This window comes from Polypterus senegalus, chromosome 3 (assembly GCF_016835505.1).
Source record: "Polypterus senegalus isolate Bchr_013 chromosome 3, ASM1683550v1, whole genome shotgun sequence".
NCBI classification, from domain to species: Eukaryota; Metazoa; Chordata; class Cladistia; order Polypteriformes; family Polypteridae; genus Polypterus; species Polypterus senegalus.
Window position 1 is genome coordinate 302766905 of NC_053156.1, and position 26596 is coordinate 302793500.

At 39.0% G+C, this 26596-nt stretch overlaps 1 protein-coding gene across 2 annotated transcripts in view; it reads right to left on the reverse strand.

The window, feature by feature from the left end:
- Window positions 1-26596, reverse strand: part of LOC120526378 (cytosolic phospholipase A2 gamma-like) — a 162774-nt gene that overhangs the window by 64232 nt on the left and 71946 nt on the right. For both annotated transcript variants that reach the window (XM_039749514.1, XM_039749513.1), the window contains exon 6: window positions 10055-10172. In XM_039749514.1, the coding sequence (XP_039605448.1) occupies window positions 10055-10172 (118 nt within the window). The remainder of the gene's footprint in view (window positions 1-10054; window positions 10173-26596) is intronic.

A 26596-nucleotide genomic window follows, 5' to 3' on the forward strand; every position in this document is an offset into this window, starting at 1 on the left:
ACATTCGTATCTTCCCTGATTTCTCTCCAGCAACAGCTATTAAACGTGTAGCGTTCTATAACATCAAACAACGGTTACGGCAAGCCAATATAAAATACAGCCTCTTGTATCCTGCCAAACTGAAAGTGGAATTGCACGGTCAATTTTATGTCTTCGCCAGCAAGGAAGAAGCAGAAAAGGAATTAAGAAAGCTGAGCCCGACACTATTCTGAAACACAATAGTGAGTCATAGCCTGACATGATATGGCAAGGATAATTAACCTACTGTCTGATCTATTTGTTAAGATACGGGTTTTTATCATTATATATGCTCATTATTACTCGGACGCTATCTGTTTATGTTTTAATTACAGTTATAGACGTTAGTGCTTAATTTAATTGTTTTTTTTTTATCTTATTTATTTTTTCTCTACCCTAAACGAGACTGTTTAACATCATACCCTTGGTTTATTGTTATTGTTATTATTGCATTAAGACTTATTATGCTTATTCTGGACCACTTTCTAACACCATTCCCCGGGTTTATTATCTTAATACATTAAGATTGCTGAAGATTATATATATTTTAAGTTCATAGTTTGTTAATGATTATATTTTAGTCATATAGTATTTAGACTATATTGGCAATAGATATCTCTATTTTTTAATCCTAAAACGCTGCTGCATGGGGGCTTGTTTTGCTTTGGACGTGCTGTGTCTCTGGGTATGTCAGAGGTCCGGGACTGTGTGAAGTGGGGTCCAGCCTCATGTAGGGAGGCAAAATGGGAGGGTGGGTGGTTTACGGGGTGGAGAGAAAGAGAGCAGGCTATATTTATATCTAATCTATCCTTTTAATCTTTATAATTATAACTACCAACATAACAATAGGCTGCACTGCAATAACTCTTGGGGAAATAGGAAATTAAGGTTAAAGCTGTCTCACTTCCAGTTAAGACTATAAAATGACATCAAAAATTCAGAATCAATGTCTCCATGATGGGACAGTTAACTTTGTGAGCTGGAATGTTAAAGGCCTGAATCACGAATTAAAGAGAAAGGAATTACTCTCTCACCTAACAGGTTTAAAATTGTATTTTTACAGGAGACCCACTTACTAAGCAAGGATCAGTTCTGGCTGTAAAAGGACTGGACTGGCCAAATGTTCCATTCTAGCTTTACAAAGAAAACTAGAGGTGTGGGAATTCTCATACATAGAACAGTCTCATTTGTAGCATCAGCTGTAGTGCTGGATCCTGAAGGGAGATATATGATGGTCATGGGTAACTTATTTAACTGTAAAATGATTTTGATAAATGCTTATGCACCTAATGTTGATGATAAGGAATTTATACAAAATATATTTGCATCCATTCCCAATGTGAACACTCATAAAGTTATAATGGCTGGGGACTTTAATTGTGTTTTAAATCCACTCTTAGATAGGACTTCTATCACAGAGGAAATGACATCTAACACTGCAAAGATAATTACAAAGTTTATAACTGATCACAACTTATCAGACCCCTAGAGGTTTTTAAACCCAAACTCAAGAACATATTCTTTCTACTCACCAGTACATCATTGCTACTCAAGAATTGATTATTTCTTTATAGATAATAATTTCTTGCCTATTAGTAAATCTTGCAAATACGATGCTATTGTTATTTCTGACCATGCACCTCTGATCTTGGAGCTAAAGTTACTATGCCCCACACACTCACCTCGCAGATGGCGTCTCAACCCACTTCTATTAGCAGACGAGAATTGTACAGAATTTATATCCAAACAAATCAGTATCTTCCTAGAGACAAATACAATACCCTGGGAAACTCTTAAGGCCTTCTTAAGAGGACAGACTATCTCGTATCTTTCCCACAGAAATAATTTAGAAACCAAGAAAGTATCAGAGCTAAGAAGCGAAATTACTAGAATAGCTGAAGAACATGCGAGAATCTACTTAGAAAAAGGCAGGCTCTGCATTCAGAACTAAACCTCTTGACAACTAAATAAACTGAACAACTAATTTATAAATCCAGACATCATTACTATGAACACGGAGAGAAAGCTAATAAGCTTTTAGCTCAACAAATTCACAAGCATGAAGTCCGCAACGCAATCCCTGTAATCACCAACACGAATGAAGACAAAATCATCGACCACAGAAATATAACGCACACATTTACAGACTACTATAAATCCTTATATTCTACTGAGTTTTAAGAAGACAACACACAATCTAATGCATTTCTGAATACATTACAAATACCACAAATAGACACTTTTAGTGCGGAGGAACTCGATAAACCTCTGGCGTTATCAGAATTACTAGAAAGTCACTTCAAGGCGGGAAAGCAGCAGGCCCTGATTGCTACCCTGCAGACTTTTATAAAAAATTTTCCACTCAGCTAGCTCCCCTCCTATTAGCAACATTTACAGAAGCCAGGGACAATCAAACACTTCCTCAAACTTTTCGCCAAGCATTAATCACAGTTTTTCCTAAACAAAATAAGGACTTATTACAATGTGCATCATACAGACCAATTTCACTTTTGAATAATGATGTTAAAATACTCTCAAAAATTATAGCTAGAAGGATGGAGAAAGTGCTCCCTTCCGTGATATCACAAGATCAAATTGGATTTATCAAGGGTCAACACTTATATACTGACAGTGACAAAATATACTGTACACTGACAGTATAATACTGCGTATTCTCTTGCCCTCCAAATAGCACAGCTGATAGAAAATAACAGAACAAGGCAGCTTGTTCACGTACAAGAAGTCTCACTTTACCTTGACTGTCTGTGTCTGTGCGTGTTTGGTTAGAACATGCTTGTTCTTCACTCAGTGAAGTGATGGTTAAGCTTGAGCAGGAGTTGGCTGTCATTTTTCATGTACAAGTGGAACCTTGGATTGTGAGTAACTTGGTTTGTGAGTGTTTTGCAAGATGAGTTAAATTTTTTTAATAAATTTTGACTTGATAAACAAGTAAGGTCTTGCAATATGAGTAGTCCGTATACGCTTTGTCTGCCGAGTGTCACGTGATCACAACTGAGCTGATGGTTCTTCTCTCTCTCGCTGCGGGATTGTGGGCAATTGTCAGTTGGCGCACCTCACTCATATAGTCAACATCCGTGCGAGCGTATACTGTTTACTACAGCATTGTGACCACGTGTGTGTGTGCTGTAACGTGTGAGTCCCCGTCTTGCACCCCAAAGCACGAAGCTGAGTCTTAATACTTTAGTGACACCATCTTTATTCAGCTTGAAACAGGAACAGCATGGTTATCTATTGTAGCGGGATCTCGACGCTCTCCTATACACAGACACAGCAATCAGGCAGGGTCATGCCCAGGTTAGTGGCCAAGTAATACTGTGCCCTGTGCATTTATAATGTTCCTTGTTCCTTGTATCACCCATCAACAGCAGGTGCTTATAGCATGGCCGCGATCTTTTCGGATTTGCTTTTACGGCGAACTGCTGCAGTGCTGGGTGCCTGCGGTTGCTTCGGGATGCTATTCCATGTGTCATCCCGTTGGGTGAAATCCCACAATAGTTTAGAAACTCACTCACACCAGCTATGATTCTTTTCAAAGGTAAAGTGCAGGTTAATTTGTTTTATGTATTTTTACTTTATATTTTGTATTAATCATTTTTATATGAATAGTTTTGGGTTGTGGAACGAATCATCTGAGTTTCCATTATTTCTTATGGGGAAATTCGATTTGATATACGAGTGCTTTGGATTGCGAGCACATTTCCGGAATGAATTATGCTGACAAACTGAGGTTCCACTCTTTCTTTCCCTGCCCACTGTCTGTGAGGTGTTTGTGCCGCTATGCCGCCACAGTTTGTGTGTGGTCATGTGACTCCATGGCTACGTCTGATTTGTGAAACAAAGCCATGTGATTATTGTTGCTACGTCTGATTGGTGAAACAGTCATGCAGTAGATCCGCTTCTCTCTGGCAAAAATATAGCATATCTAATGGAAAAAAGTAACGATTTGATTGTTGCCCAATATAGCAAAGTAAGAGTAGCCTTTCTTCTTCACAAATGTACTCGGGTAAAAGTAAAAAGTATGGTGCAGTAAAACTACTCTTAGAAGTACAATTTTTTTAAAAGGTTACTCAAGTAAATGTAACGGAGTAAATGTAACTCGTTACTACCCACCTCTGAGCAAGAGTAAGCATTTTTCTAATTAATTCTTCTGCTGTCTCCTTTACCTCCACCTCTCACACAGGCATACTGAATTAGGCATGAGCAATTTATGCACAAAGGACAGTATGTGTTAGAGTCCACCCTCTCAACTTTGACGAGTGAAAGTGACAGTTTTATTTCAAGCCATATTTCATGATGCATTTGGAGGAATATTACAGACAATATAAAATAAAAAGCAACAAAAAACATATTTTGTGTTACATTTATTTACTGTATTTATGACATTTCATGACACATTTATTTATTCTCACATTTCACAGTACTTTTATATATTAGCGCATTTATTTATAGATTTAATTTTGTCAGAAATATTCCCCCATACTTGTTAAACTAAAATTGACATGTTTTGAATATGGGAGGAAACTACAGAAAAATCTCTCACATCTTCTCAGTCTAAGATTGTTCTCCACAACCCTCTTTTCTTTTCTGGTCAATTGCCTTTTTTTTTGGTTTTAATCTCTTTATTCACTTTAAAAGCAGATTAGTTTTTTTTCCCCAGTTTTCCATTTTCCATTTATTACTAGCTGTCCTACGAGATTCTGCCCACATAGTTTTGAAACATGATAAACTTTAAAAAATCAATTAAAAAAAGTCTTAATAATTGGTATTGAGAAGAATTTATAATGATATCTTTTGTATCCGAGGGCCTCTTGATATACAGTTTTTTTGGTTTTGCTATCAGGTGTGAGAATGTAGCTGTGATCTCTTTGCCAAAAATGTAAAAAGGTTCTTAAAGTATCTCTGGCCAAACGGAAGGGTAGGTACGCTCTAACATCAAACGTTGGCACTGTGTCTGATCGTGGTCAGCTCTGATGGGAGAGCGTCCCCCACATGGAGAGAAGAGCATGTCATCGTGATATCTATCAAGAATTAATAAAATAACAGTGGGAGGTCGAGCTTTTCGTTACAGGGCCCTAAACTGTGGAGTGGCCTGCCTGCTACTATAAGAGATGTCCCTTCGGTCTCAGCTTTTAAATTCCGGCTGAAGACTCAATACTTCAGTTTAGCACACCCTGACTAGAGCTGCTGATTAACTGTACAGACTGCATCTCTGTTGTCAGTCATCAGCACTAAAACATCAGTAACATGATAGTTAGAGTTTGATACTAACCCTCACCTATTCTGTTTCTCTTCTCTGTACACAAATGTGGCACTCAGGAAGTTGTTTTGCCTTCCTAAGGTAAAGTCATCCCTGATGGAGGATCGCAGGAATTGTGGGAAAGGGGGGTCCTTTCATCGGATTAGCACTATTTCATCTGTGGAATGGCCAAATGGGGGAGGCAGCTTGATGAATGAGGTCTCCAGGACTCTAAACAAATCCAAATCAGATCATGTGATATCATCCATCCATTCATTTTCCAACCCGCTGAATCCGAACACAGGGTCACGGGGGTCTGCTGGAGCCAATCCCAGCCAACACAGGGCACAAGGCTGGGCAGAGTGCCAACCCACCACAGGACACACACAAACACACCCACACACCAAGCACACACTAGGGCCAATTTAGAATCGCCAATCCACCTAACCTGCATGTCTTTGGACTGTGGGAGGAAACCGGAGCACCCGGAGGAAACCCACACAGACACGGGGAGAACATGTAAACTCCACGCAGGGAGGACCCGGGAAGCGAACCCAGGTCTCCTAACTGCGAGGCAGCAGCGCTACCACTGTGCCACCGTGCTGCCCATGTGATATCATCTACTGTTAAATTCTACTCCGTACTTCTAAAATTTTTATTATTATGCTGTATTAAGGATTTGTTCTGTTCTGTGTATTGTATTGTATTGACCCCCCTTCTTTTTGACACCCATTGCACGCCCAACCTACCTGGAAAGGGGTCTCTGTTTGAACTGCCTTTTCCGAGGTTTCTTCCATTTTTTCCCTACAAGGGTTTTTTTTGGGAGTTTTTTCTTGTCTTCTTAGAGAGTCGAGGCTGGGGGACTGTCAAGAGGCAGGGCCCATTAACACTAGAATTACCAGAGCCTACGAAAAAACTCGTAATTCCGTCCCACCTTAAATCACTTCTTAAATCCCTTCACACCTCTCCGCCAGCGCCCTTTGTCTTCTAAATGTGCTGATAAAGAGAAGCTTGGAGCAGCCGGCTATTCCATCCCCCCACCAATTTAGAACGTGCACGAACTTCTCTCAGCTCATGCCTTGATTGAGTATCTGGGAGTGAAGTGGAGTTTTAGAGTGGAAATAATAGATCGTTGTTTGGAACACACGCATTTCATGTCTGTTCCGTTTCTACAGTAATCTGTGTCAACACATTGTTAAAACAGAAACGTTTTTTATATTCTAGTAGTAGATGACAAAATGTAGGCATAAACTATATAATGTATGAAGCCTGAAGTCCAAATAGCAAAGAAACATTTTCACAAGAATAACACAATTGCGCTTTTATTCAAAAATATAACTGCAGAAACAAAAGCCGCCTTAACATGCGACATTGACAGACGTTTATTGTAACTGCCTCTGTGGTTCAATAGACTCAGTCCCTGCTTGGGAATTAAAAGGTCGCAAGTTCGATCCTGTGCCCCTCCGTTTTGAGAAGTAAACTGCTCTTAGTCTTACTGTTTTAGAATAAAAGCATACATTTGATTTCAGTCTGTAACAGCCGGTGCAATTTATGATCCTTGTAAAGGTTAGCTTTTTTTTTTATTCACTTTTCATTCTCTCAGTCGCATTCAGAATCAATCCATACAACCCCATCTGACACGGCTGTTTTCACTAAAGACGCGCTATAGCTCTGCAGTGTACCACGATGCATACTAACGCCAAACACCCCCCCCCCGGGTTCTGACACACAAACGCTGGCGAAGCTGCCTTCTTCGTATCTCACCGTCACTTGCTTTTCTTTTTATTCAGTTTTATTGAGTGTTCCTGCCAGTCCCCGCATGTTGCTGTATGCTGTTTCTTTTGTACTCCAGGACATGCAGAGGAAAGAATGGTAAAGAGCAGTAACTTCGCGCTATATGCAATCATCAGACACTCCCCATCTGCCCGTGTCGCTCAAACACAGGAACATATATTGGTGTAAAAGTATAACAAAAGTGCACTTTTTCCATCGCCTTTTCCTGTAAGAAGCAATGTACACACTTCTCTCTATGCTGTGGTTTCTATTACACACCTGAAAGAAAGAGACAATATATGTGAAAATATAATCGCACTAATGCAATATTATTTGAAAACGAACAGCGTCAGATCGGGTGTGAATTTATGCAGGAACTGGAAATTCTCTTCCCCCAGGGAAGAAAGTACAGTGTCAGGTGCTCATTCAGTGTAATAGAAACCATAGCACAGAGAGGTGTGTACACGGCAACAAGTACACGTGTCGTAAATGTAGGAAGGACGGTCCTTGGGTGTGTGGGAACTGTTAATATTTGAATGTGATGATTTTATATAGCACGGAATGAAAATCAGCACTTCTTAGCATTGCACCATGCAAGCTGTCGTATCAATCGCCTACTGTAACTTGCTTTCTTTTTTCTTCGGTTATACAGGTAGTTTTGAATAAAAGTGCACTTGTTTTGTTTGCAAAATGAAGTGTCTGCGTGCACTTTTCATGGCATTACACGTGTATTTTTTGAGCATGCCCGTTTGAGCAGTATAAAAAGTATTGAAAAGTATAACAAAACAAAGGGCAGATGGGGAGTGTCTGATGATTGCATATAGCGCCAAACTTACTGCTCTTTACCATTCTCTCCTCTGCATGTCCTGGAGTACAAAAGAAACAGAATACAGACGCGCTATAGCTCTGCGTTGTACCACGATGCATACTAACGCACCAAAAAAGGGTTCTGACACACAGACGCTGGCAAAGCTGCCTTCTTTGTATCTCACCGTCACTTGATTTTCTTTTTATTCAGTTTTATTGAGTGTTCCTGCCAGTCCCCGCATGTTGCTGTATGCTGGATATTTTCACATGTATTGTCTCTTTCTTTCAGGTGTGTAATAGAAACCACAGCATAGAGAGAAGTGTGTACATTGCTTCTTACAGGAAAAGCGATGGAAAAAGTGCACTTGAATAAAAGTGCACTTTTGTTATACTTTTACACCAATATATGTTCCTGTGTTTGAACGACACGGGCAGATGGGGAGTGTCTGATGATTGCATATAGCCGGTTACTGCTTTTACCATTCTTTCCTCTGCATGTCCTGGAGTACAAAAGAAACAGCATACAGCAACATGCGGGAACTGGCAGGAACACTCAATAAAACTGAAAAAAAAGAAAAGCAAGTGACGGTGAGATACGAAGAAGGCAGCTTCACCAGCGCTTGTGTGTCAGAACCCGGGTCGTGGCGTTAGTATGCATCGTGGTACACTGCAGAGCTATAGCGCGTCTTTAGTGAAAACAGCCGTGTCAGATGGGGTTGTATGGATTGATTCTGAACGGACTGAGAGAATGAAAAGTGAATAAAAAAAAAAAAAGCTAACCTTTACAAGGATCATAAATTGCACCGGCTGTTACAGACTGAAATCAAATGTATGCTTTTATTCTAAAATAGTAAGACTAAGAGCAGTTTACTTCTCAAAACGGAGGGGCGCAGGATCAAACTCGTGATTCCCAAGCGGGGGCTGAGTCTATTGAACCACGGAGGCAGTTACAATAAACTGGTGTCAATGTCGCATGTTAAGGCGGCTTTTGTTTCTGCAGTTATATTTTTGAATAAAAGCGCAATTGTGTTATTCTTGTGAAAATGTTTCTTTGCTATTTGGACTTCAGGCTTCATACACTATATAGTTTATGCCTACATTTTGTCATCTACTACTAGAATATAAAAAACGTTTCTGTTTTAACAATGTGTTGACACAGATTACTGTAGAAACGGAACAGACATGAAATGCGTGTGTTCCAAACAACGATCTATTATTTCCACTCTAAAACTCCACTTCACTCCCAGATACTCAATCAAGCTGAAGTTCGTGCACGTTCTAAATTGGTGGGGGGATGGAATAGCCGGCTACTCCTAGCTTCTCTTTATCAGCACATTTAGAGGACAAAGGACGCTGGCGGAGAGGTGTGAAGGGATTTAAGGAGCAATTTAAGGTGGGACGGAATTACGAGTTTTTTCGTAGGCTCTGGTAATTCTAGTGTTAAAGCCCATTGCGGCACTTCTTGTGTGATTTTGGGCTATACAAAAATAAATTGTATTGTATTGTATATCTCTGCCAATTAGCAGCTACCCTTTAAAACACACGTAGCTCTGATCTCTCTCTCAAATACGTCAGATGTTACTCTTTAACAAACTCTAGGTGAAAATGTCTGCTTAACAAACAGGTATCACTAGCTAAGCGGAGGCAAGGTACACTCCAACACATGGTGAAAGGTAGAGCGAATTGACTGAAGGCTGGCACTTGAGTGAGGAGGGCCCTGCCCGGCTCCCTACTCCAGAAGTCCTGCCTCCCCATCCCTTCAGCCTGTCTCTCGGATTTGCGCGAATAAATCGGTGTCGCAACCGAACTATGATACTTAGCACGATGAAAGAAGTCTCAAAATCAACCGGAATGTTCAAGCAAATTATAGAAAAGAACCCGATCTAAATCTGCTAAGTAGTTCTCTCGTGAAAAGCAGACAGACAAATGTTGGATTTTATATATAAAGAGATAAGATTACTTCTCATAACATAGTGGTTCACTATTTTTTTTAACCAAAACTTTCACAAAAAACAAATTAAACACTTACTTTCATTATGGGGTCATGTTATTGCTTTATAGGTTACAGATAACAGTTGCATTGCTGGTTTTAACATTTCTTTCTTGTAAGAAAGAACCCAGTAAGAAAAGAACCCAAGAGGTTAGTTGGTTCTTTTTTGCGTTAGGTGATCTGATAACACAATAAAACAGTTACATTACCTGGGTGAAACTTTTGATTTATGTCAAAGGCTTCTTTATCAATGGCAGCATATACTGGGTATGGGTTCATCCCTCTTTTCACAGATTTTTGATGACTTGAAAGAAAGTGAGTGTTTTCCTGAAAATATAAACATAATTACTGAGCAGTCTGCATTTCTCATTACATTTTGGGCAAAAAAATTAAAAAGAAGGTAAAGATTAAAAACAAATAATCATACAGAACTTAGTAGTGGACAGAAACCAAGGTGAAGCATTAATATTTCAAGGACAGCCTCTTATTATTGAACAAAATGTCCATCTAAAGCATTTCATGCCTTGCCACAGATCCTTCTAAAATGTTCAGATTCGAGTGAAATCTACTGTCGAGTGAGCATACCAATTTCTGATTCTTACTTGCATTTCTCCTACCAATTAGTGACAGAAGTGCAGTATAAAGAAAAAAACAAATGCAACGCCATACGTTACTTGGAACAGCAAGTCAGTGTTTCCTAACCTATGTGTTGTGTTTCCACATTAGGTTCACAGGCTGCCTCTGGTAGGTTGTGAGTTGCTCTTGTTTAAATGGGTAGTCATGTAGTAGTGAGTGGTGTAAGATGCTAGGGGTCGCTGTTGCCGCTTAAAACCCCACAGACAGATGCACAGGACACAGGTTAAAAGCACTAAGAAGTATTTTAATGTTTCTTCTTGAAAACGGTGCCTCCAAAGCACCCCAGCCACAATAAACAGGCAATTAAATGAACACAATATTCTCAATAACAATAATTCTCTCCTCCACACCTCCAGCAGTCCTTTAAATAGTCCTTAACCCAGAAGTGCTGGCAAGTCACGTAGGAGGAAGAACAGAAGCACTTCTGGGTCAGATGGAGAATCCCAATTCTTTAACCAGCCCGGAAGTCCTTTGAGGCTTCTGTCCTCATAACTTCCTAGTACTTCTGGGCTGCAAGGGAAGCATGACTCCCCAGGTCCTTTCACAGCTCCACCTGGCAGTGCCCACGGCACCCACCAGGGCTAAGAAACTGGACTCCAAGTCTCAGGATGCCCTGAGGGAATCCGGGGCACTGCTACACTCTAAGGAAACTGCCATGTTTTAGGGGGAGGCAGTGTCCTGGAAAAGCTGCCTTCCGCCATCCTTTCATCTCCGGGGTGTCCCAGCCGGGATGAGGTTTATGGTTAGTTGTTGCTATGGAATTTTTAATTAATATATAATCACACTCCTCAGCCTTCCTGGTAAAGTCTATTCTGTGGTCCTGAAAAGGAGGGTCCGTCAGATAGTCGATCCTCAGATTCAGGAGGAACAGTGTGGTTTTTGTCCTGGTCGCGGAACAGTGGACCAGCTCTACAGCCTTAGCAGAACCCTGGAGGGTGCATGGGAGTTTGCCCAACCAGTCTACATGTGTTTTGTAGACTTGGAAAAGGCGTTCGTCCGTGTCCCTCGGGGAATCCTGTGGGGGGGGGCTCTGGGAGTATGGGGTACCAGACCCCCTGATTAGGGCTGTTCGGTCCCTGTACAACCGGTGTCAGCGCTTGGTCCGCATTGCCAGCAGGACTCAGGATTTGGTCACTGCTTTTTGTAGATGATGTTGTACTGTTTGCTTCGTCAGGCCCTGATCTTCAGCTCTCTCTGGATCAGTTTGCAGCTGAGTGTGAAGCGGGTGGGATGGGAATTAGCACTTCCAAATCCGAGACCATGGTCCTCAGCCGAAAAAGGGTGGAGTGCCCTCTCAGGGTTGGGAGCGAGATCTTGCCCCAAGTGGAGGAGTTCAAGTATCTCGGGGTCTTGTTCATGAGTGAAGGAAGAATGGAGCGTGAGATCAACAGGCGGATCGGTGCGGCGCCCACAGTGATGTGGGCTCTGCATCAGTCTGTCGTGGTGAAAAAGGAGCTGAGCCGTAAGACAAAGCTCTCAATTTACCAGTCGATCTACGTTCCTACCCTCACCTATGGTCATGAGCTATGGGTAGTAATGGTAATAGGAAAGTGTAAAAGGGAATGAACTCTTTAATTAATAACAATTGTGCATGTCTTTGTGCAAATAAAGTATTGTTCTGCATTCTAATCTGGTCTCCATGAGTGAGTTCTTTGAAAATAGAGAAACGTTTTTTCCACAACATTGCTATGACGATTGTGGTTGATCCCCTCCTGCTCTAAAGATTGTGCTCAACTCACCAAGGAGACGAGAGTTGGTTGCGGCACCAAAAGGCTGGGAAATACTGCATTTAATGTTAGATACAAGAAACACACATAGCCATTGTTAAAGCTTAAGACAACGTGGTAAAAATGGTCCCTAAATCGACTAACATTGCTCATTGCCCTGCGATTTCTAATTGGGTAATCTTGCCTCACCTTTTGACACTGATTGGTCATTTGATTACTTTTAGTTTTAGTACGAGTAAAGCATGGCCTCAAATTTAAATGTAATACATTCACAGCTGCCACTAAACAAAATGCAATTTGTCTGTTTTTCTTTTAGTTAAGACATGTGATCTATGAACATGAATAAAAATGTAATATACTTTTGAAATGCATTTTAAACAGACAAAACAATTGCATACCATAGTGAAAAGAAATCAATGATTTGGTTGATATGTTTTTAATTATGTTATGATAAAACTGAAAAAATCAAATGTCCCACTTACATAGGTATTGCATTGCAACATAGTTAACACATTGGACTGCATTTGATTTTGGTACAAATAATCTTACATAAATCACAGTCAAAATCCCACCCAGTCCTACAAAGTATAGGCCAATACTAATTAGTCCATTTCAAGCAAACCTAAATACACCTTCCTACACCCAAGCTAAAACATCCATGAACATCACTCCTTGGATTGGCCAACTGGTCCTTAATTTGCATGAGTGGGTGGGGACAGAGAATTCAAATTTGAGATTATTTTTCCTGAATGGCTAAGGACTGAGGGTACATCTTTACAGAATGGATTTCTTATGATGAACGCTAGAAAAAAAATATGACAAGACCTCATTGGGAGAGGTGTGTTGCATTTTTTTCTTTTCAGTGAAACAGCATTACAGACATTGAAGGGATCTGACTGCATGCATCTGCAAAGGGAGAAAAGTTAAAAGGTACTTCCTACTCTGAACAAGAAATACAGTGAGAGACATATTTTGGCAGTATCGAGACGTTGTGTCTCTTACCTTCTTTTTTTGTTCAGCATGGATATAACCCTTCATTTTTTTTTTTGCCTTATCAAAAAGAAATGTACGGTGGCCCCAAAGGGAAAGTGAGAAGAAATTTAAAGGTGTGCCGCACACAATTAAACAAGGAGACGCGCACACTTAAGGATTAGAGATGCCGCACTCACAATCAGAGGCTTGACAACAAATAAAATTATACGGAAAAGGTAGGCATCTTGGCAAAACAAAAGGAAAACACTGATTGGTGGAAAGGTTTGCCTGTTAGTTAACAGGGTATGTTTCTGTGGAAGATGAAGTTTAATTTTACGCGTCTCCTTGTTTAACTGTGCACGTCACCTTTTTTTATTAGGCCACCATAGAAATGACACTTATAAACCCAAGCAATAACATGCGGCTGAAAAACGGCACATTTATTTCAGACAGGACCCATCCTTTTACAGATATGCTTCCAAATGTATAAATGTTTCTGACAGTTTAATGGTTTGCTATAAATGTTGCAGTTAAATAAGAAAGAATTCCTTGCCAACTATGCCATGGGCTTTATCTTTCATATTGTCTCAAAGTAAAGAAGCAATTGTTTTTTTAAGGTTGGGAGTATTTTTCCATAGCTTCTAACACATTGTTTTTTGTTTGTTTTTTTTTTAAAAATGTTATATATTTAGACCTACATGTTTAGGAAATGCGGCCCGCCAGTATTAAAGGTACTACAAAAAGGCTTTCTGCCCTGCAGATATCCCATCATTGCAACAGCTCTTCTTATCTTTAGACAGACTGTTCAATCAGCTGTAACCGGTGGATTCCCACTGCAATGCCCAATGTTATCAATAACCTGGTAGCAGAAGCTGTGACTGACAGGTCATTTGTTGGATTATCTGTAATGTACAGTAACTATCTGTGAAACACACGTTTTATACTTTAAAAATGCTAATTCTTAGTCAGGTTTGAAAGAAATAAGTCAAATAACTAAATGGTGCGACTCAAACCACCTACAACTGAACACCAGCAAAACCAAAGAGCTGGTGGTGGATTTTAGGAGGCCCAGGCCCCTCATGGACCCCGTGATCATCAGAGGTGACTGTGTGCAGAAGGTACAGACCTATAAATACCTGGGAGTGCAGCTGGAACGTAAATTGGACTGGACTGCCAATACTGATGCTCTGTGTAAGAGCAGACTCCTGTCAATCATGGAGAATCCACTGCATCCTCTGAACAGGATCATCTCCAGACAGAGGAGCAGCTTCAGCGACGGACTGCTGTCACCGTTCTGCTCCACTGACAGACTGAGGAGACCCCACACTATGCGACTCTTCAATTCCCCCCGGGGGGGGGTAAACGTTAACATTATACATTAAAGTTATTGTCTGTTATACCTGCATTGTTATCACTCTTTAATTTAATATATATATTTTTTTTTTTCTTCAGTATGCTACTGCTGGAGTATGTGAATTTCCCCTTGGGATTAATAAAGTATCTATCTATCTATCTATCTATCTATCTATCTATCTATCTATCTATCTATCTATCTATCTATCTATCTATCTATCTATCTATCAAAGGAGCTTGGAAATGCAAAAAGGCATTTTTAGTCTTTAAAAAATTGCACACAATTTCAAGAAAAATAACCCAAAATGAGGAGTTACGCCCAAACCACTTTTTACACACACGATGGATTTAAAAATATCCAAACTGTGCATGAAACTATTCAATCTGGCAGCTATGGCTGTGAACGCCATCTTCTGCGTGGGCGATGGTTTTTATATAAAGTGAAAGGAAGGGAAAACAATCAGTAGTTTGACTGTCTTGGCAAGTGCAAGAAGGGAAAAGAAGTGTTTTTCTGATGACGTGAAGAGACCAGAGAGAGGAAAAAAATAAGATACACCGGTGGATGAACAAAGTGTATCATTGGGTTGAAGACAGTTGGTGAGAAAGTAGTAAGCAGTACTGAACTTTATAATAATTACTGGTGTTTGAGGGGACCTTGCATGTTATTGTAAATTTTTGTTGCTGATGGGTTTTAGTAAATTTTATATGAAGTTATGTTCCTGTAACATTTGGATATCTACTGTGCACACATGCAAGCAGCCGGCAGTGAAAGCGAATTCCTACCAAGTGCACACAGTCTGCTGGTTTTTCATTAACCTGTGTTGAGGACCTCTTTGCCATCTGTAGTGTCTGCTAGAGGTGAAAAATTAGAAAATATACAAGTTGGTGTAACCGCTCTCAAGATAAAGCAGTGAACTAATTTATAGTTGAAGTCATATAGAACATTTCTCTGTTTTAAGAGAGACCAGCTCGCAAAATTGCAAATGCTTATCAATGGGAAAATTGTGAAATTTGAAAACTGTGCACAGAGTGATCTGTTCAAGATATCCAAACAAAAACTGTTTTGACAAATTTCCTTGAAGAATAACGGTGCCATATTTCAATAAAATTGGTCCACAGGGAGCTGAGTTGTTTCATGCAGATGGACATACATATAGACGTGGGCTATCATAATAGGTGTTGTGTGCATCATATGTGAACACACCTAAAAATGGGTGCAGGGGTTTACTTTCTATGACAATTGGAATTTCAAACCAAAATCTGTACCTGTCTATGAAAAACCGAAAAAAAAAAATAAATAAACAAAGCACGCAGCAGCCTTATTGATTGCAACTTCTTATTGTACACTTCTAACAAAAGTAGCCCATCGTCAATTGTACAGGATGTTACACTCCCTTCCACTAGAATGAGATTTAAAGTTATGTAAGCACACAATACAAATTAAATATTCATTCAATAAGGCTGCTAAATTCTTTATTTAGATCTTCTAAACGTTTTAACATGAATAAACTTAGTAGAAAAACTAATGTGCAACACTGCAATTGTCAATTGTTCTATTGAACATTCAAAATTGATAGATTTAATGATAAAATTCCAAACATCAAACAAATGCAACTGAAGGATCCAATGTCATCACGTTGTTGGCAGCTTTCAATTGGATGTCAACCCGCCTCACGAAGAAACAGCATGAGATCCTGGTTGACAACCCACTAGAAAGACAGATTTTCACCCTCATGAAATGACCATCTATCTGCCGCAGCCAGGTGTTACATGTGCGTCTCCTTGGCCTGGACGAGCCACTCAGGTCCTCAACAATGAAGATCCTGTGAACCGGGTCACCCTCAGGTAATCACGCCACATGGTCATAATGCCATAACTGACGCTGCATCACAATGCAGGTCATGTGCCTCATTCGGGACTCTGTGAGCAACACAAAGTCAAACCAGTGGTACCCAATGATTCTCCAAAGAGACATACATGAAGGAGTCCAGTCTCAGTCTCAAGTCACTGGAAAGCATCCATGTCTCACAACCATATAACAAGACACGAAGCATGAGGACTCTAAAGACTTGGACCTTCGTCCTTTTGTAAAGATATCAGGAGTGCCGCACACCCCTTTCTAGCGACCTCGTGACCCCAGTGCCCTCCCAATCCGTCTACAGACTTCATAGGAAGAGTCACCAGAAACCTGAATGTCACTACCAAGGTAAGAAAACCTCTTGAAAAGGTTGACACCAACGTTCCCTCTAAGATAAGCGCGTGAGCCATCGCTCACACGAATTCAGAGCGTCGCTCATACTTCCCACAGATCGCTCACTCCGACCGTCGGAGTCCAAAGCTCTGAAATAAACCCCAGAATCTTTACGTGAAAATTGGTGCTCATAAATTTTTGGCTTAAACAAAATGTCGCTCATAAACAATGTTTTGTGCTCACTATATGCTACTCCTTAGAGGGAACGTTGGTTGACACTCTCTCTACAGACAGACACACTGCTGATGGCTGTGCCTAAGAGGTCATTAAAGATTTAAATTTTCTATCTAAACTCTAAATAAACAGAATAGTTTCAGACTAATTCCTATGGTGCACTTCTCGCACACTACAAAACTCCCTGAAGTGAGATTAAAATTTATGAAAACAAGTCAGCATATTTGTACACTAATTACAATCTGAAATCATTTGAACATGAGAACAATCTGGATAAGAACAGGCTATTCAGCCCAACAGAGTTCTCCAGTCCTATCCACTTCATTCCCCCCAAAATAACATCAAGTCTAGCTTTGAAGGTCCTTAAAGTCCTCCTGTCTACCACACTATTTGGTCACATATTCCAGGTGTCTGTAGTTCTTTGTGCGAAGAAAAACCTTCCTAATGTTAGTGTGAAATTCACCCTTAACAAGTCTCCAACTGTGTCCCCGTGTTCTTGATGAACTCATTTTAAAGTCACAGTCTTGATCCAATGGATTAATTGCTTCATAATTAAAAACACATCAATCATGTTCTTCTTTTGCATATACTGTAAAGGCTCAGCTCTTTTAATCTTTCCTCATAATTCCTGTAGTCCTGGAATCAGCATAGTCGCTCTTCTCTGGACGGTTTTCTGGCACTGCTATGTCTTTTTTGGTAGCCTTAACACCAAAACTGCACACATTTGAGGAAAGGTCCTTGTATTCGCCTAGCTCCATAGTTTTTAGGATACAGATTACTTTGCATGATTAAACTGTTTTGCCTTATGTCCTTTGGACTGAACAACTGTTCTAAACGTGGCCAGCGACGAACAGTACAGTCTCTTTTTTACAAAGAGTTCTGCGGCTTCCACTACACCAAGAGCGTCCATTGAACCATCATTCTAAATATGCATCAGAAACAAAGGCACTAGGCTTACTGCTTTCTAGATTAACGGCAGGAACCTTATACTGTGCATACTTAATTCTTGGTCAGTAAACTGGACATTTAACAATGTGATGTGCTGAGAAGAAGAAACGGCACTGCCATTACATCATTTACAGAAGTACTTTGCACTTCCAGATGTCGAATGCTGTTTTATGTTAACTGGACACCATGAAGTCAGATTTTAAACAAGCCAATCATTTCTACCATAAGTATGATTTAGTTTACAACATTATTAGTTACTTGTACTTGGTTTATAATAGGTTTATAATTTGTGTTGTGTTATCATGTCATGTATTTCAGAACATGTCTGAGTATCACAAACACCTATGAGACGTCTGTTGGATGCTATTTTCAATGCCAGGTTAATATATTTTTAAAATTGACTGCAACATACAAAAATTACAAGTATCTTGAAATGTAAACTCTAAAATGCTGTATATTATATAGTATACTAGCAGAATACCCGCGCTTCGCAGCGGAGAAATAGTGTGTTAAAGAAGTTATGAAAAAGAAAAGGAAAAATTTTAAAAATAACGTAACATGATTGTTAATGTAATTGTTTTGTAATTGATATGAGTGTTGTTCTCATATCTATCTATCTATCTATCTATATATATATATATATATATATATATATATATATATATATATATATCTATACTAATAAAAGGCAAAGCCCTCACTCACTCACTCACTCACTCACTGACTCATCACTAATTCTCCAACTTCCCGTGTGGGTGGAAGGCTGAAATTTGTCAGGTTCATTCCTTACAGCTTCCTTACAAAGGTTGGACAGGTTTTATATCGAAATTCTACGCGTAATGGTCATAACTGGAAGCAGTTTTTCTCCATTTACTGTAATGGAGATGAGCTTCAACGCCGTGGGGCGGAGTTTCGTGTGACATCATCACGCCTCCCACGTAATCACGCAGTACATAGAAAACCAGGAAGACCTCAAAAAAGCGCTGAAGAAAACATGCATTATATAATTGAGAAGGCAGCGAAACAATAAGAAGCGAGTTCTGCTACTTCGGAAACAAAGCACGATGTAAACCTACACTTTAAATTAAGTTCATAGACAGGCTGCCGCTGGCGTTTGTAATTTAGTGCCTGCCCATATAAGGCCATCCGTCAGCGGCAATCCAATAGCAAACTGCCACGGGTAAATATTCACGGGTGAAGGACTGTGCTTATGGAGAGGAAGATGAGATGGTCAGGGTGGTGTTTGACACAAACTCAGCGAAACTGCCAGAGAAAGTTTTAAGTGCCAGGACTAAGGTAACATTAAATAAAGCTATGGACATAGCACGAGATGGCACCAGCACAGCTGGGAACCTTCGATGCAAGTACACCGAGTGGCTCACGTGAACTGATGCAGTGCACAGATAAAAGCAACAGTTCCAAAGAGCGCTGAACAAAAACCGAATTACACAATTAATAAGGCAGCAAAAAATATGAAGCGTCTGATAAGCATATTCATAAATGCAGCTACTGTGGAAACAAAGCACACGGTGGAAAAAGTCAATGTCCCGCTAAAGGAAGACAGCGTAAAAAAAACCCGTGCATGCAGTTTGTCACATCACAGATAAAAGGAAGACGAGCTGTTTATTGATGCAGTAAGGAACTAATCGATGAATGAAACCTCTTATCTTTACAACGATTGACAAACACGGAATGTAACTTGAACACATCCTACAAATACGAGCCTGATTGAAAGAAATAATGATAATCAAATCCTTGATGACAGCAACATTCAATAACACTCACAAAACAATTACTGTATATTGACAATCATGTTACGTTATTTTTAAAATGTTCCCTTTTCTTTTTCATAACTTCTACTTCTCCACTGCGATACACGGGTATATATATATATATATAAATGTATATCTATAGCCTGATCTACAATATATACTTTAGCATAGACAAGCGGTGGCGCAATTGTAGAGTCTTAAGCCTCTAACGCCGACATTCGAGGTTCGATTCCGAGAGGGATGTACTGAGTATGTACGCGCTACCGATTCATTTTACCTTCCCATCTCCTTGGTTTGGGACGTATGAAAAATATTAGGTTAACGCAGAATCATGTTACGTTATTTTAAAATTTTCCCTTTCTTAGCACAAGCACAGTTGAGAAGCTTCGATGCATGTACTCCATAACGCGTTAAAAAATAACGCATTTAATCACACTTTCAATTCCAAGCAAACGGGAACTTTTGTCAATGAATGATTTCCTGGTACATCCATTACACTGATGCACACATCACAGCTACAAAAATGTTAGAGTCAGAATAAAGCGCGTTCCTACGACTGATCATTTCGACTACCCGAGCGAAGCCTTGATAAAAGCCTGGTTTTGTGCACACTGAAAAGCAAGCAAAATTAGATGCATTACAGAAAGCGGACTTTGTGGCTCTTACTGGGGATCATTGGACTTCCGTGACCGTTAGTAATTCTAATTACATCTAATTACAAAATGTTCAATGATCACACTGTTTTAGCCTAATGTACAAAATAATTTTGGCTAATGTTACTCAGAGTTTAAAGAGTAAGCTGGTCAAATTACCTTTTATGTTTCTGACTTATTTTTTTAAGAAGAAAAACTGCACTTTATGGTGAAATTTTGGTTATTATTATTTAAAGACAATACTATTCTGAAAATGTACTTAAAGTACTTAAACTACCACTTTATTTTTAAGTCTGCCCAATTTTAACCAGGGATGATATTTTTGTTTCTGTTTTGAATTCAAATGCAGTTTAAAAGCTTTTTTCAGAAATTAAAACAGCTTCAGTTTACAATATTCATGTCCATGTCTATTATTTGATTCTGTCGCCCACTAAAACCGTTTTAAATAAAAAAAAAAACATTTGCGATTTGGGGCAAATTACGTGTCGATTACATACGATTAATCAAGATTAATTCTTACACAGCCTCTAATTAATTGGATTAATTTTTTAATCGAGTCCCACCCCTAATATATATATATATGTAGATATATATATGTAGATTTGTATATATATGTGTATATACAGTATATATGTAGATATGTATATATTGTATATACAGTATGTATATATGTGTATAGATGTGTATATATATATATATATATGTTTATATGTATATATATATGTTTATATATGTGTCTGTGTGTGTGTATATATATATATATATATATATATATATATATATATATATATATATATGCCAGCAACACTCATGACAATTACAAAACAATTACATTGCCAATCATGTTACGTTATTATTAAAATGTTTCCTTTTCTTTTTACTTCTCCGCTGCCAATCGCAGCTATTTTGCTATATATATATATATATATATATATAAATAGATAGATATGACAACACTCATATCAATGACAAAACAATTACATTAACAATCATCTTACGTTATTTTTAAAATGTTTGCTTTTCTTTTTCATAACTTCTTTAACACACTACTTCTCCACTGCGAAGCGCGGGTATTCTGCAAGTATATAATAAAAGGCAAAGCCCTCACTGACTGACTGACTGACTGACTCATCACTAATTCTCCAACTTCCCATGTAGGTAGAAAGCTGAAATTTGGCAGGCTTATTCCTTACAGCTTACTTACAAAAGTTAAGCAAGTGTTATTTCGAAATTCTACACATGATGGTCATAACGGTCGATAACGGTTTTCTTTTTTATGGCCCCATTTTCACGAAATTTGGTAGGCGGCTTCCCTGCGCTAACTGAAACCGATGTACTTACTTATTTCGATGGTATGACGCCACTGTCGGCCGCCATATTGAACTTTCCAACGTCACCAATTTTCAAACTTCCCGTGTAGGTAGAAGGCTGACCCTATCTTCACAAAATTTGGTAGGTGGCTTCCCTGCGCTAACCAAAACCGAAGTACGTACTTATTTCGGTGGTATGATGCCATTGTCGGCCGCCATATTGAATTTTCCAAACGTCACTAATTCTCCAACTTCCCGTGTAGGTTGAAGGCTGAAATATGGCAGGCCCATTCCTTACAGTTTACTTATAAAAGTTAAGCAGGTTTCATTTCGAAATTCTACGCGTTACGGTCATAACGGTCAACCACGTCCGCCATATTGAACTTTCTTATTCATGGCCCCATCTTCACGAAATTTGGTAGGCGGCTTCCCTGCGCTAACCGAAATCAATGTACATACTTATTTCGGTGGTATGACGCCACTGTCAGCTGCCATATTGAATTTTCCAACGTCACTAATTCTCCAACTTCCCGTGTAGGTAGAAGGCTGAAATTTGATACTTATTTCAGTGGTATGATGCCACTGTCGGCCCTCATATTGAACTTTTAACGGAAACCGATGTCCGTACTTATTTTGTTGGTATGACACCACTGTCGGCCGCCATATTGAACTTTCCAACGTCACTAATTCTCCAACTTCCGTGTAGATAGAAGGCTGAAATTTGGCAGGCTCCTTCCTTACAGCTTACTTACAACAATTAAGCAAGTTTCATTTCGAAATTCTTTGCGTAACGGTCGATAACGGTCAACAATGTCCGCCAAGTTGAACTTTCTTATTTACGGCCCCATCTTCTTGAAATTTGGTAGGCGGCTTCCCTGCACTAACCAAAACCAATGTGCGTACTTATTTCAGTAGTATGATGCCACTGTCGACCACCATATTGAACTTTTCAACAGTCTTTGTTACTTATGGGCCCATCTTCAAGAAATTTGGTACACGGGTTCCCAACGCTAACTGAATCCTACTTACGTACATATATACGTCCATAGCCTCCACCTCGGTCACCGTGTGAGGTGGCGTTGGGTCCCCCATCCCAGCGCCTCCCACATTGTTGGCTGGCTGCCTGCCTATATAAGAACCTTCCTTGCTTCGCCACGGGATTCACGTCTCCCTACTGATAACTACAGCCTTTTTGTTTAATCCACAGCTTCTCCGCTGTTTTATTGTTTATTACAATTATAGTTATTGTATAGGTATTTTACACTTACTTTACATTGCTCAGGTACCCATTTCCTTTATCATTCCAATCCCCATTACCATGTCTATCGAGATAATCACTATCGATCAAAGAACTGTCACTTACCGAGTGGTTTCCATGCCCGGAGATACCACCTACCTTTTCCATTCTCTTTGTTACATATTGCACGGCCATATCAGACTCACTCTTGATATCCGGAGGAACATTGTGTCTTATGTATTGAATGACTGGGACAGGTTCAAGGTGTGGAGTGATGACGGTACAGGAGATAATTATACTACACAGGAGCACTAGAAGAGTGAAATGCTTAAGCCCTTCACCTATGCATCTGCATGTGAGTTGATGGCTGCAGCTGAATTGTTTCGGTTGTCACTTTCAAGTGTAGCGAAATGGCCAAATATTTTACACCTTTCAACAACCGCCAATGCCTCTTAAACATCTTAGATTCACAGGTGACGATTTCAGCAGTGGACACTTTGATGTTTATGAATGTTTAAACACTCAAAGCTGGATGTGATTTTATCGATGAAACCGGTTGTGTGCTTACAACGCTTGACAGATGCCAAATGTCACTTCAACACAACAAATCCTGCCAATACTGTCGTAATTGAAACAAACCATGAAATTCAAACCGATTATGACAGCAGCAATCCAAGCTGTCAGATTTGAGACAAGATTACTGTTCAGATGGCCAACTGTAAGTTACATGCTCAAGAGTAAGCTCAGCACACAGCTTGGTCATATTACAACCGGAGGGCTGAACTGACAATATGGTATACAAAGAGATCCTTAACAAATAATTATTGGCATATTTTCCCACAGTTTAAAAAGGTTTAATTTTCTTCTTAATAAAAATTTTAATATAGTACTTTGTACTGAAGCACGGTATTTTGCTAGTATATATATATATATATATATCTATATATATATATATATATATATATATACATATATATATATATATATATATATATATATATATATATATATATATATATATATATATAGCAAAATACCCGCGCTTACATACATGTGTACATATATACACACACACATATACTATGGGGTGCCAAACAGGCAAATACATTGATTTTGTGAATATATAAAATCGGCGTCAGAATATATAAAGTCAAAACTTGAATATATAAAGTCATTCCCGAATATATAAAGTCAAAACTTGAATATACAAAGTCATCGCTGGAATATATAAAGTGAAAACTTGAATATATAAAGTCAGCGTCAGAATATATAAAGCGCTGACTTTATATATTCCGACGCTGACTTTATATATTTAAGTTTTGACTTTATATATTCCAGCGCTTACTTTATATATTCAGAAATATTCCAACGCCGTCTTTATATACTCAATTTTGACTTTATATGTTTGGGAATGACTTTATATATTCAGGTTTTGACTTTATATATTCCAGCGCTGACTTTATATATTAAAGTTTTGACTTTATATATTCAGAATCAAGTTTTGACTTTATATATACCGACGCTGACTTTATATATTCAAGTTTTGACTTTATATATTCGGGAATGACTTTATATATAAAACTTTTGACTTTATATAGTTAAATGTAGTCATCATTGCATAACTTTTTCTTTACCATAGAAATTTAAAGACTAAATTCAACTTCGATTCCTAACAAAGATATTTCTGGTGACTAAATAGAACCTACTTATATCCAAATTCGAGCTATTGAGCCGTCGCCTGCCTCCCTGAATAAGTCACCCTCGCTTCGCTCTTACTTTTTTACCGTTCATTTAATCAAGGCTAGTGGTGTTAAAATTATAAAATGGAAGGAGTATTACACTGAGTATGTCTTTACCAAAACAATTATTGATGGCGAATCGATTATTCATAAAGCTTCAATTCGGGATGTTTTTCTGTGTTAAGCTCATATTTTTTCATACTTCTTCTCAAACCAAGGGTGTGCGAGGGTAAAATGAATTGGGAAGCGCTGATCAATGTAATCGGTGTACCAGGAAATCATGCATTGACAGAAGCTCTCCTTTGCTTGTATTACAAAGTGTGATTAAATGCGTGATTTTTTTAACGCGTTATGGAGCATATGCATCGCAGCTTCTCAGCTGTGCTTGTGCTAAGAAAAGGAAACATTTTAAAAATAACAACACGATTGTCAATGTAACCTTTTGTAAGTAGTGCCTGGAGGATTCAGTGTGGAGAAACTGTAGAGACAGCGTGTGTATTAACTTGTGGATTTTTCTGTGAGTATTTGGTGGCAGCATCACAAAGTCGCTTCTGTAACACTGCATGCGGTAGCTGCGGAGCTCAGCTCAGAGCGAAATGAGGTGAATGGGAGGGGAGATGATGACGTGACTCCCCCACTCGCCTTAACTGTCAATCCCCCACAAACACAGTCTCTCGGAATTTGCATAAGCACAGCCCTACACGTGCAATTTTAACTTGGTTACAAAGTGATCAAAACTCTCGTTTATATCCTGCGTCCTCTCATTAAACTTGTATCCCGCATTAGCCGTGGGCATGACAAACGCCAGCGGCAGCCTGTCTATGAACTTAATTTAAACTTTAGGTTTACACCTTGCTTTCTTTCCGAAGTAGCAGCACTCATGAATATGGTTGTATATGTCAGTCGCTCGCTTCTTATTGTTTCGCTCCCTTCTTAATTATATAATGCATGTTTTCTTCAGCGCTTTTTGGAGGTCTTCCTGGTTTTCTACGCACTGCGTTGACAGTCAGTTCACGTGATTACGTGGGAGGCGTGATGATGTCACACGAAACTCTGCCCCCCATGGCTTTCGAGCTCAACTCCATTACAGTAAATGGAGAAAAATACCTTCCAGTTATGACCGTTGCGCGCAGAATTTCGAAATGAAACCTGCCCAACCTTTGTAAGGAAGCTGTAAGGAATGAGCCTGCCAAATTTCAGCCTTCTACCTACACGGGAAGTTGGAGAATTAGTGATGAGTCAGTCAGTCAGTCAGTCAGTCAGTGAGGGCTTTGCCTTTTATTAGTATAGATTACAAACAGCATTTACTCTATATTTAAAAATATATTGTAATACTTTTCTAAATTGCACCTTACAGTAGATTATTCCTAGTATTTTAAAAGATTGGAAAATATATTGTAAAATACAAAAATGGCAATAATTTTAGTAAGCTGCAAGATATTGTAATATACGTATCCTTGAAGTATATCACAACATATTTTAAAATATCATATGTTTTAAATGTATTTCATTTTCATAAGCAATCTTATTGTTTTGGCTCTGGTAAAATAGAATTTCTGTGAGCGGTTAAACCCTCTATCTTGAAAAACAACTCTCAAACCCTGACTAAAGGTTTCCTTCTGTTTTAGATTCTATTTTCTGTCTTTGGGAGAGACTCATTTTGTTTTTGATTTTATTCCTGAGTGAAACATTCATCTCCTGGTTAACTGCTTCAAGCTGATGTCACATTGCACTACTTCTAGTTGTTGGATATATCAGACTTGCCAAATGCAGTAGCTGATTTTGCTCGACCATGTCGATATACATGACTGACAATCACTGGGCATATCAAATTTAGCTGCTACGTGGCAACTTTTCAACACATTCATGCTCAATCCTTTTTCTGAATGCCTGGTGGAGTGGGTGATGTACGAACGGTTAACAGGTAGGGCAAGTTCATCCAAAATCTTAGCCATTTTTTTTTCTTTTCTGTAGAGGTA